Genomic DNA, 13,195 nt, shown 5'->3' on the forward strand with positions numbered 1-13,195 from the left:
TGCCTTACGGCACATCACTAATGGATTTTCTCAATAAACTCAATATGGGACCTGCCGCTAAGTGCAAGGAGGTTATATATAACCTCCTTGGTTAGTGCACTCGCTCGTGCTCGAGCTGTTAGGGTCCAAGAGTCTGCCCAGACTCTGCACAACAGGATGTGGTCAGCAGCACGCGTATGCCATGTCTTTGGAGGTGTAGAATTACGCTGGCTCCACAGAAACGCCAGATGTAGCTGATCTCCAAGCAGATATATGGGTCCTAAACATACCAGGTCTTTAACGCCTGTTTTGCAACTGTGACAGTGGAGTTCAAGCGCCTCCAACTGATCAGTCTAACTGGTCTAGACCTTTTAGCCTAGTGGTTAAGGCGTGCGTGCCTGTAATCTGACTCGACTGCCCGGTTTTGGCGCGGGCTCGAATCCCGGGGGTCAGGAGACTGTTTCTCTTCCCTTCTTTGTTACACAACATTTAGTAGATCTTAGTGCAACTTTCTGAGATTTTGGAGGAGGCGAATTCGCGAAGGCGCAGTACAAGAAATTCGTGCTACATATTGCGAACACACGCGTTATGTAAACACACTGACTGAGCCAGATCCTACATCTGCTTGGAGATTGAGATAGAGGAGCTACCGCGTGTTTTTGTTTGGCCACTGGATACTGTCTCCAGCCACCGTTAGCCTGTAGTCTAGCCTTGTTAGCTTTGGCCCCAAGATACGGTGGCCCAATCTCTAAAATATCTACACACGATTATATTTTAGGGATCCAGGCTTCTTCTAGCCTGCCATGGCCAACAAGCTTGTTGGCGGCTAGCGGATCTTGGGCAGCGGGCCAAAGCTATTACATGTACAAGGCTGGACTCCAGACTATGCCATCGTAGTATCGGCTTGGAGATTAGCGTGGTGCGACGTCGACCTTGATGAGTGCGACATCATCATCATCATCATACATGTACAAGGCAGATAAGCACATAGGTTCAAAGCACTTTGCGTATAAAGATACTAGTTTATTTTCTAAAGACTTCGTCTTTCCGTGTATTGAACTCGTGAATTCCTTTAATCTGTTAACAAAGCATACAAAAAAGGCACGTTGTCTTTATTGTGTTTATTTAGATATCCTTCAACCTACGAATAAGGTAAAGTGACCCGTACAGATACTAGTTCATGTAGTTGAGAAATAATGTAAAGTTTCTTGTATCGTGTATGATAAAAGCTCCGGTTACAAAACCACTTACTTATCCTATTCCTTTGCCTTATAGAATTTTGCGTCTTATTCTTGGAATGCGATCCATTTTTTTCAGCTGGCATGGAGTAAATAACAATGACATAATGAGGAATAGTAGGCAATGGCAGTGTAAACATTTTTTGTGCAAACTTCATGACGTCACCGCGTACACGTCACGACGTCCTGGGTAGACGTCATCGCCTCTACATGTCAGACAACTCGAACATGTCCGATTTCTTTGTCTCCTCGCAGCACCGTATGAACTCCGTAGAACACGAGATTCGATGGTCGTCATGGAAACGACGGACGAACCGCTGAGCCTCACTGGCGCATGCGCGGGACAAGCCGGAGCGGCGGCGTCCAGTTCTGCAACATTTCGACAGGAGGCGCTTCTTGTCTGTTGCTGCAAAGGCAAACGAGTTGGTGCATTATAATGTTTTCTTTTTTGTCAAAACGAAGGATGTCTTAGAAAATAACAAAGATGATAAAAGGACGGATTGCAAAAGAAAGAAATTATGTATCGACATCAAATGATTAGCCTCCTTCGCAGACTTCCTATGACAGCGGCGTATATATTGGGGGGGGTTCTCTAAAGGGAGTTGTGTAGCCAAGGGAGTTGTGTAGCCGAGGGACGGCCGTTGTTCATATCCAGTCTGCTTCAAGACTGGATATGAACAGCGGCCGTCCCTCGGCTACACAACTCCCTTGGCTACACAACTCCCTTTAGAGAACCTCCCCCCCCCCAATATATACGCCACTGTCATAGGAAGTCTGCGAAGGAGGCTAGGCAAATTACAACTTGACCTGTCTACCATTCATTCGTTTGTTCGTTCCCTGAAGTACGTGCATAGTGGCGGATAGGTCACCGAGTTTCCTTGCTGTTTAAGTAGCATGGTATATTTTTACCCTTCCCCTTTAACGTGCTTGAGGCACCTTGCTTGAACACGGTACCCCCACTGGTTAAGTTAACGTCCCTTCCGAAAGACGGATGCATCCCCAACCGAGAAGTCCTGACCCAGGATTGAACCGGGGTCTCCCAGCTAGCGACTAATTTCATACAACATGTACAAGACGAAAATTACTCCTCACCTATCTTGCGGCTTATGTCGCCTTTCTTGAATTTCTTCTTCCCCCCACGGTCGTCAACTTGTTCCTGTAAAACCTTCTTATTCACTGTCTTGACAGGAACTCTTTCTTCTTCGTCTTCTTTCTCCTCTACAGCCGCGTCACTCTCAACTTCTTCATCCTCCTCTGCTGTTAAAACGTATAAAAAAACACAGAAAATATCAATAAAGCAGAAAAGGGAAAATGGGTTAATACAGTAGTGTGCATTTAATGCTATGCCGCAATACATAAACCCACATATAAAGAACATGAAAAGAAGATGTCTATTTTCAAACGCTCATTTCTCATCATAATAAGTGAATTTTTTCCACAAAAATTAAGGCGTAAATTGTAAAATGGTAGGAAGTCTAGAAGTCGATCCTTTATTTTTTTTTCACCAAGCCTCAAAATAGATCAAAGAAAGACACTATGTCTCAGACTTTTACCATTAGCTGTAATAAACTAATCGTGTAATAACTAATGATTAATAACTAACTTCTCTAGGTTAGTAACAGTGATATGTAGGATTGATCATTTTGATGTGTTTAAAAATTCGTATTTTCCTAGAACGATTGTAGAGTGGAACTCGTTACAACCAAGTACAGTGGAAGCATCCTCATTAGATAGCTTTAAACAATGTATGCAGTAAGATATGCGAAGGTTAGACGTGACAGGTCGTTCGGCGTAATATAACCAGCTGCTACCGCGCCGCGTGCCTGCGAAGCTGGTGTGTTACGCCGAATGGCGGTTATACCGACTATATAGATACAGATACAGATGTACTGTAACTAACCCAACTCCCAGCTGCTGAGTGCAGAGTTGACGGCAATCGCCCTGCTCTTTGTGTGAGGCGGTTGGGTGGAGGTTGCCTCGTCTTCCTCTGCTATCTGAAGAGTAAAGGAGACTGTTATCTACACCGTGAGAAGAGACCACTTGCCGTGTTTGATATCAATAGTGTGCAATGTAGATAAATATCCAAAGGGATGGTTCTGTGTGAAGACAACAGTTCTGCTGCAGTACAAAGGAAAACAGCTTGGATCTTCATTTTTTTCGAGACCAATCCATACCCATGCATCACCAAAAACACCTAAATCTTCTTGATCAGTCAAGAGAGAAGCAGAGAGTGAGAAAGGCAAAGAGAAAGAAAGAGGAAGAGAATTTTATGAGAGAGACAGACTGAAAGAGAGGGACGGAGAGAGGATACATTAGAGAGGAGAGGATACATTGTACAGTGATCAAGAGAGAGAGAGAGAAAGAAAGAAAGAAAGAAAGAGAGAGAATCCTAGTAGAACAAATATTTCTTCCTGAATTAGAAAAAAAATCATATGACAAGTTGCCCGCTCCTAACCTGCGGCTCCTCTCGGAAGAGTTTGTTGACCCAGACCCGGAAGTGCTCCCTGTACACCTCCAGTTTCTTGCTGTAGTCGTCCTGATGTATTTCCGGGTTAAACATCGCGTCCTCTTGATCAAAACACTCGTACCTCTCGTCTGCAGTTGCCTGGCAACAGGGATGGTTCGGTTCGCTCGGCAGGGGTGCCCTGCTGCAGTAGTCGTCCAGCCTGAGCAAACCAAGCGTAGATTTTATGATGATAGCAGAGCCCCTAGCATATTACGGAGGTACTACAGCCAGTTGTTAAGGATGCTGATACTAGTAATATATCTAAAATCTGAGAGGTGCATCCTTTCTCTCAGAAAAGACATCTCTGTGCAGTGTCTCTCTCTCTCTCTTTCTCTCTGTATATGTGTGTGTGAGTTAGTTAGTATGTGTGTATGTGTGTGTGTGTGTGTGTGTGTGTGCGTGTGTGTGTGTGTGTTTGTATGTGTAAGTGACGCCTCACAGATTGCATTGCCTTATGAACATGATCTTAGTAATCTGCCCCAACTCTAACCAGAATACGTCTTAGAGTAAAAGCTCTGAGTTGAAAAATGTAACAAAGTTTGCTGCCTATCCCTCTGCAGTTCCTCACCTTTTCCGCCTGAGGGCGCCCAGACACGCCACCCTGCCCGACTCCATGTCCTCGCAGCACTCGATCATCTCCTTCTTCAGCGCCACGGACTCCGAGTCGGTCCTGTTCCTGAACGGGGCGCACCGGGCCGCTCCGACCGGCTCCTCGGGCGCCATCCAGTGCCTGTCCCGCCAACACAGGTGCCGAACCTCCGCTGGAGTGAAGCTGTGAGGCCGTTGAAGTTGCGTGTTCTTCAGGGCATTGAAAGCTTCCCACTTGTCGAAGTACTCGACCAGTTCTTGGGTAAAGTCTGTTGTATGCGCGACTCTTTGGTAACCATATTTTACCTGGTCAAAGCATGAGTACCTGTTTTCGTCGGTGTATTGACAGCAAGGTTGTTGGATACCGAAAACAATGAGGTCGTTGTCAGGGAAAGGCTGCTGGCAGACTTCGTCCATTTTCGCCCTTCGCAAAAACTCGAAACACATCATGCGGTCGAGACCATCCAACTGACAACAGTGTTGGAGGTTGGCCTCGTGGAGGATGTGACGTTGGGAGCGACTTCCGGCCTCCTCCGAGCCCCCGCCGGAAAGTCTCCTACCGAGGTTTTGTAGGCGGACGTTCCACTCGAGGCCTCTCCCGCTTTCTTGGGGGCGGCGCCTCCTTTCCGGGACGGCGTCCCAAAAGTTCGGATCTTTTTGCAACAATGTCGCGTTGCAGATTTCTTCGATTGCCACGAGGTCCATGCCTCTTGGAAGAATCTCGGCGGGACACTTCGGGTTCGGGATCGCGAAAGCCGACGGCGTCGCTTTCCGATCGTTGCCGAGAATACCCGAATGAAGCCCGAGCGATGGCTTCATGACGATGTCAGGCAATGAAGCATCGGGTCTGATTGGTCGGCCTCCAGCCAATGGGTGCCTCTCTAACACTCTTTCGTCCAATGGGTGCCAGCCCATTGGAAATGAAGCCCCAGGTGGGAATTTACGATGTGTTTGTTTCAGCGGCTTTGCGTTTGGCTGCGGTTGCTTCGGCGGGGGCGGCATGGTGATTTCGCTGCTGTCAACGTTTTCGCCTTCGGTGGTGAAAACCTCCTTACTTCCGGCTGTTCCCGCTGGTCCTTCTGTATGACAAATGTAAAAACAAGATCTTATTAAAATGAAACTGAAAACAAAAATCATTCTATTTGACAAAGTTCTTTCTTCACAAGCAAAAGTTATAACAGCCGACGTTTCGATGACCATCTGTCACCTTTCTCAGTGCAATTCTGACTGGTTCTGCCCTAAGGAATGTGACAGATGGTCAACGAAACTCACTCGCTCGCTCGCTCGCTCACTCACTCACTCACTCACTCACTCACTCACTCAGGTCCGCTTGCTCCCGAAGCGACGTCTGTTAATGCTTTAATCTTTGATTGTGGATAAGGAACTTCGTTATTCAGTCCTTCACCAACCTGATGAAATCATTCACGTCTAAAGTGAATCTTAGCTTTGAAGATAAGTATATACTCTGAACACATTGATGCTGTAAACCCGTCTATCAAAACACTTATTAGCTTTTGTTTGGCAACAGTGTAATAGAGACACCGGGTTCTGGTATGTAAGAGATGTCTCGCTTAATCAGCACTGGTTTTTCCTGACGCCAGAATAGTTGTTTTCCGGTAATTTAAGTAACCGACAAATATAATAAAAGAAGCGTTTCAAATTACCGACGCCTTCGTAGACACAGATGGTCTTAGTCAAGAACCCGGATGTGATGGCTTCATCCTCCATGTAGTACGCCACGTTGTTCACCCAGACAGTCGCTCTGAAAAAGGCACGTCACAAACTTAACGTATATCAAAGTTTAACCGGTCTTTGTTGGTAACTAGATTAAGCCTGATACTATCCCCATTGTAGCTGCTATTTTCTTAGTCTCCTCCACAATTTGTAGATACCAGCAGCAAGTTTGTACCTTTTGCTAACTTTAATGTCCTTCTTTCAGGCTAAATGGCACACGCACTTCTAACACATGATCCCTTATCTCACAGCTTATTAAGTTTTATTCAATCGGGACGGGGGACGATACGAACTTCCGATGACCTTTGACCCATTACCTACTAGTATGTCAAATCAGTAGCAATCGTCATATTTTGTGCTCCTTAAAACAAGATAAGAACAAAAGTAAAAGTGATTCACGTTTCTAGACTCACCTGATGGTGACGCATCCACAGGTGGGCGCCTCCCACCTAAAAGGTATCTTCATCTTTTTGTCCTCCATGGCGTTCACCAGGACGTTGCACCTTTTCAGGTCCTTGACCCCCATGTGGATGGACGACAGCACGCCCCCGGAGCACCCCGTTGCCATGGCTGACGTCACGCTGACGTGGAAGCCTGTGAATGGCTGCTTTCTGTCGTTCGAACGAAGCGCGACTGTACGTGGAAACAAGACGAATCATTTTTGTGATCGGTGGAAACACTCTTAGCTTTATTTTTACTTTTCAAAAACGTTATCTTACTCTTGGTGCCTAGCTAAAGCAATGGTGTTGTATTGATGTGACTTCTTAGGCATTTATGACTTGATTTATGTATAAGTACATACAACAAGGGCTACCTATTAGCAAAAGGGTATTACAAAAAACTACCCGTGGTGGCTGAAGAATATACAATGCAAGTGGTTACAAGGAACACTTCTTTTTACGTAGGTTACAAAAATGCAATGAGGAATCTATATGATGCGGTGACCTTCTGGTTACTAGCCTCCCAAACACAATATCTATTATTTAAAAATAACGTTAGAAATATATCTAAAAGCCACCTGATATGATCACTATATGATATTATATATACAATATTAAGACATGTCATTTAGCACGTATTGATATTTACCTGTGTAGGTACCGTTCGGGATGAAGCCGTCCACCACGTCAAAGAGATCCAGCTCGAACAGCGGCTTCCTGCTTCCCTGGCGGAGCTGGTTCGGGCGCCCCTCGGCACCCCCCTGCACCAGGTCCCGAGGGAGTCGGTCTGGGCACGCGGTGTCATCACGGTCCGGGACTGGGAAAATTACAGATCAATTTCAGGTACCGATGTCATGGTATCATAGTTAAATACGTATGGTTGGCACAAATTATATTAAGCGATAAGGTACTATATGTTGGTTATCAATCAATCAGTAAATCAATCAGTCATATAATTGTTTACAAAAAAATGAGGAAAAGTTCAATTCATAATAACCTCTTGACTGTGAGTATATTGTTTAGAAAGTAATTGCAAACACATAGCTGCAGTTCCAAACGACTCGGGAAGGGGGCCATTTGGCCTTTTAGAGGCCTACAACGACTTAATATACACATGTTAAAATTGCCAAAATTGAACTGAAATTCAAAAGAAAGCCACGCATGGGGACCTAGAATTAACTTGATCTTTATGAGACCCAACCACATATATAATCAAATATCATAGCAATCCATACGACATTTGTTTAGACCAAGCTTTGCTAATGTAAAAGCCCATAGTGGACTCATCCCCCCTTCCTTATAGATATAGACTCTTCCAGTGACGTCATGGTTAGAGGAGGAGAGACGTAAATAAAGACTTGTTGGAACTGTCTGCATGACTTGAGCTATCACAGGAGATTCACCTGGACAGGCCAGAAATGGTCCGTTACACTAACACTAACATTAGTCAAGGACTTACACACAAACCAACGGCATCGAAAACATCAGCATGACCTACTTGACGACTGCCAAAGCAACAACAACAGGAAGTAGGCGCCACATTCTGGATGGTTTATCTTTGAAGCCTTCCAGCGAATCTAATTCCATGGACAAATCACACGAAATATTTGGTCTGTGTACATAACAGCACGCTGATGCTGTTTACATGATCCCGATCCCAGAGTGGCGGGTGGCTGACAGTTTGTGTACAACTGAGGACATGTAACATCTGCGAACTGGTCATTACTCAGCGATCTTTGGAGAAGTAGCCTTACCAGTGCCAAACAATCAGAGCAGAGCACAGTGCTCTACCTTGACATTTGCTAAACTGTAATTGGTAAGCCACCTAGGATAGCCTCCGATGCAGACTCCTCCACAGTTTTGTACTATTACAGTTTTCTTATTGCTGGCCGGGAAGCAATAAGAAGAAAAAAATGTAATAGTATGAAACTGTAACTTGAAAAAGAAAACAGCCGGGAGGAGTCTGCATCGGAGGCTACACCTAGGGCACTTTGCACCTGGTCTATAAAAGCCAGAACACACTGTACTAGGAAAAAGACTATCAGATAAGTGTTCATGGACTGTTACTTGTCCACCACATGTAAAACATATTTCTCTTTTCAATGTGACACGCAAACTTTAGAAAATGCTAAGGAACATGTGTCAATCGAATTGTCAAAAAAGCTTATCTATGCACGAGGTTTGAAGCAGATCATTTGACCGGTGTGTTTGTGTGAGTGTGTGTCTGTGTGTGTTTTGTACGTATTTTGTGGTCAGTATCTCCAGATAGATTGTATCGATACTTGGTGTGCTGGTAGGTCTTAGAAAGACAAACGTCAAAGTCAATTTTGGGCCCCCTGGTGTGTGATCATGGTACTGAAGCAGAACTTACTGTTTTTGTATCTTTTAACCTGAACGTGCTATGGTCTTGTTGTTGTGAGAGATGGGCTAAGGCGCGTGCACCTGACCTGGCCACATAGACCTGTCTTTCTCTCTGAATGTTTAATAAACAAAGCGCCAGGGTGGTTAGAGGAGTGGCATGACGGCCTTATTGTGTCACATTTTAAACGCACCACGCACCACCGTATGAAAACATTTATATTTCGTGTTTACGTTCGGACTCATCTGCCAGCTACTCTAGTACCGCGTGTTAAATGAGTGTTCTTCACGTGAAAGCCAGTTTACATGGCTGCCTGTGACGTCTGGAATCCTATAATGCTATGGTCTGGTTTGCGCGAACGAAAATCAAAAGTAAAGAAATATATACAGAACTATGGTCATGACTAATTTTTCATGTTTCGTGTGTCTTGCTGTCTCCTATAAAATACGTTTCGTTCCCACAAACTGCCCGGCCGGGCCCCGGTTTGGAAATGTGTCTCTGTTGAAACACGTTGAAAAATCCCTGTCAGTATGGGCCGATCGCTGAGTGACCGTAGAGCGATTAAAAGTGGATTTCAGGATGATTTTATAATTGGAATACGATGTCAGATTTAGAAGACAACGAAACAAGCATAAAATAATTCATTCGCTCTTTATCTATGAGATTCGTTAGGCGACCCCTAAGCAGCCAAAGTCTCCTGTGGAAAGGGAGTGATACTCCTGAGAATAGAGGGCTTCTAATCGCTGAACTGTTGCCAGTTTGCTATAAAGGAATGCCTGTTCTTCAAATGTTTTTGTTTTCAGTAAAACGAAAGGGGTTAAGTGAACCCTTCTACAGGGGCGTGTAAACATCCCTGACCTGCTTTTTCAGGCGGCAATGACACCATCTGTCTTATTCGCAAATGCGCATACAAATACTGTAAATACAGAAATGTTCGCGATGCTTTAATGTTTGCGGTTTTCGTGATGAACTTTTCATCGCGAACTTAAAGCCACGGTCGTCGTGCGGTCGTCGTGCGGTCGTCGTCCGGTCGTCGTCCGGTCGTCGTGCGGTCGTCGTGCGGTCGTCGTGCGGTCGTCGTACGGTCGTCGTGCGGTCGTCGTGCGGTCGTCGTGCGGTCGTCGTACGGTCGTCGTGCGGTCGTCGTGCGGTGGTCGTGCGGTCGTCGTACGGTCGTCGTGCGGTCGTCGTGCGGTCGCCGTGCGGTCGTTGTCCGGTCGTCGTGGGGTCGTCGTGCGGTCGTCGTGCGGTCGTCATACGGTTGCACCATAAAGCCTTACAACGTACGATGCAAACTTACGGTGAGATGAATGCAACTGTCCGAAAAGCACAGTACTAGTATTTCTTGTTTCTTTCACTGTAACTTTATGTTTACTGTTTTCACTGTCATCTCTGTACCATGAAATTATCATCACCGTGAAATAACCTGTTGCTATCATTTATGATTCCTTCATACATCTGCATCGTGAAATTGAAGTTCAGTGAAAATGTCCATTTTCCTTACACCATGAAGCTACAGTGAAGATAAAGTGAATTACACTATGTCTTCTAGGCAAGGTGACAACTTTAGATTTTTATGTAGTATGAGATGCTCGGTTTTTAACATCTTCACTGTTGACTCTTTGGGATGACTAAAATGGCTACTGTAGTACAAAATGGCAAAACATGCATATGGTGAACTGTATGCCAGAGAAGCCATTCCAGTATGATCTTCCTACTATCTTTATTTGCACCCCTGAAAGGAGTGAAGATCTTGTGGAGCCAAGATTTCGTAACAGTTCAGTTGAACTTGAACTGTGTCCAAGACTACCGAACTCACCGGAGGCCATTGCAAAGGACAAACTCGTACATTCTGGATGAGAAAGTTTTGGCAAACACGCAGAGAGACTTGTCTCTACTCTTATCGTTAGTGTTGATCTTCCCTGGCACAGAAGGCCAGTAGCGTATCATGACAGGATTCCAGGGCTCGGCCTTGTGGGTTTTGAGCGAGATTACTAACCACTAAACCGCTCCTCGTCTCTAGGACTGTATTAGCCTTCAAGCCAGATCATGGCCATGGCCATGGCCGGCACAAGCCAACTCGCCTTGTCTAGGGGTGACATGCCCCAAGGAAACTTTGCATCCCCCCCCCCCCCCCCCCTGAGGGTAGATCCTGTAGTACTGACCCTGACTACTGTCCGGGTTACCGGCTACGTTCGCATGTGAAAAAATTGCAAGAATGAAAGGTTCGACAGTCTTTTCGGTGCTGTTAAGTCACTTGTCAGCTTGCCGGTCTAATTGACCACCAACTTTGATATGCAACATTTAGTCAAAGGGTTGATATCCGTCTAGACCCACAAGAGTGGAACACAAGACCAACATGAGAACGAGAGTTGTGCTCAGTGCCTAAAAGGCACAGTCACCTTTGCTTAGACTTACGCCGCAGCATTATTAACAGAACGTGGGGCACAACATCCGCAATAAAAGAATAATGGAGCTCAAGACCCACTGGAGTGGAGCACAAGATCAACATGAGGACAAGAGTTGTGTTCAGAAACCTACAAGCAGTGCAGTCTTTCACCTTTGGTCAGACTTACTCCGCAGCAGGACTCCTGGCCAGACCCTTCTGTGTAACGATGTGCACATTCCTCAGTGATAAAGCTGCCAAAAATCCTCACTGATCACATATTAGCACAACAGCCGGCTCGATAAGGGCCTCTCACACCCCAAGTATACGCGTAATACTATAAATGCGGTAGGGAGAAAATGGAGTGTTTTTGGGTTCACGTTTTAAACAATAGTAGTGCTTCAGCTGTCACACAATTGAAACGCTTTTCGCAGTGGTTTTAAGTTTGCGGTAAAAAGTTCACCGCGAACATAAAACCACCGCGAAAATTTCTGCATTTACAGTATATTCTACAGTAAGCCTACAGTTGAGCGGCGTGTTGAGTGAAGTCGAATACATTGTTGCGACGGATAATCTTGCCGCAAATCCTTGACGACCGGTGTCCAGTCATCGTTTCGAACGACTACAAATATCAAGACGTCGATCGGCTTCTCTGCCTGTCAAATTCCACGTAAGCCGATATGGATAGGTTATGACAGCGATTTGAGAACATGCTTAGGGACAGCCATGGATGTTTCTCGCAAATTTCAGCTGTCTTGTAACCAATAAGTTTGTCGACCATTGGTTCAGCTATTTTACTGTACGATAATACATATTGTATGTTACTTTGCCGTTATAAGGTAGTCTCAGCCAGACTAACTACGCCAGATATAGGGAGAATATATGCCAAGGAAGTTTTCACCAAAGGGTTTTATTTGCAAGCGACTACTGGCCAATTATTCATTTTTTAGTAGAATTCTACGATCCACACGCCCGTAGGAAGGCCTGGTGGAGGCTAGTGATAAGGTACATGTACCATGTTTGTGCTTACCTTTGCACAATCCTGTAGTCAAGAAGATCGCCAGCAGACAGACGGCGAGCCCGAGCGAGTTCTCCATGGCCGCTAAGTTGTCAGACGTCCTGCGTAGTTTAAAGACTAACGAGTGCTGGGCAGCTGCGAGCGCGAAGCTGTCAAGACGTTTCTCAACTGAGATGCTCAGGGCTTGACCTTGGCCTTGAGCAGGCACGGTCTCTTTCAAACTAAAGAGTTGTGTCTTCAAGGAGCGGAGTATTACAGAAGCATACGACTTTACAGCTGTGACCGGGTTTAAAAGGTGGTTATTACTGAAGGCACTTTAAGAGAATCGTTTCCGGGACTGTACCATGTTGGTCATCGCGGGTGGTGGGATACTTTTTTTCGGTGAGATGAGTAGGAATCTTTGTGCTTTTGTAATTGAAGTTATCATTCTATGGTTATTTCTATAACTTATGATTGCCTACTAGTAGTCGTTTGACTACGAAAGATCATTGCTGATAAGTTATCATCTGTACATGATTAGACATGTTTATTTTCAGTCCGTCGTCATCCCTTGAGTTGTTGAAATGGAACATCCGGAATGTCAGACGACAATTGTCTGTCATCACAGCGCACAGTTTACACACACCAACGGGACCGGGTACAGAGGTGTGAGGGCGCACGTGATCACGGGGTGGGTTCGGACTGGAAGGGACGTTGTAAGTGCGTGATCAAGTAGTGGATAAAGGCCTTAGAGTAAAGCAAAGGTAGCCTCTACCAGGCGCCACAGGTCGTTACAAAAGTAGTAGAAATTCGCCAAATAGACAGATAACACATACCAATGGAGTTAGCTGGCTAAGGGGTACAGGTCGCACTCTTTACCCCTTTGCCAGCTAACTCCTCTGGTATGTGTTATCCGTCTATTTGGCGAATTTCTACTACTTTTGCAACGACCTGTGGAGCCTGGTAGA

General features: G+C 45.4%; 1 protein-coding gene across 1 annotated transcript; it reads right to left on the reverse strand.

Annotated features, from left to right (window-relative positions):
• Positions 1-1,085: 1,085 nt before the first annotated feature.
• On the reverse strand, positions 1,086-12,549 carry LOC136421822 (uncharacterized). The gene is made up of 9 exons (XM_066409390.1): positions 12,261-12,549; positions 7,135-7,302; positions 6,459-6,678; positions 5,976-6,073; positions 4,292-5,390; positions 3,673-3,883; positions 3,118-3,211; positions 2,310-2,474; positions 1,086-1,623 (listed from the first exon to the last, which is right to left on the reverse strand). The coding sequence occupies exons 1-9, from the start codon at positions 12,325-12,327 to the stop codon at positions 1,424-1,426; spliced, it is 2,322 nt and encodes a 773-aa protein (XP_066265487.1). The 5' UTR covers positions 12,328-12,549; the 3' UTR covers positions 1,086-1,423.
• Positions 12,550-13,195: the final 646 nt, after the last annotated feature.

The sequence above is a fragment of the Branchiostoma lanceolatum genome, chromosome 16 (assembly GCF_035083965.1).
Source record: "Branchiostoma lanceolatum isolate klBraLanc5 chromosome 16, klBraLanc5.hap2, whole genome shotgun sequence".
Taxonomy (NCBI): Eukaryota; Metazoa; Chordata; class Leptocardii; order Amphioxiformes; family Branchiostomatidae; genus Branchiostoma; species Branchiostoma lanceolatum.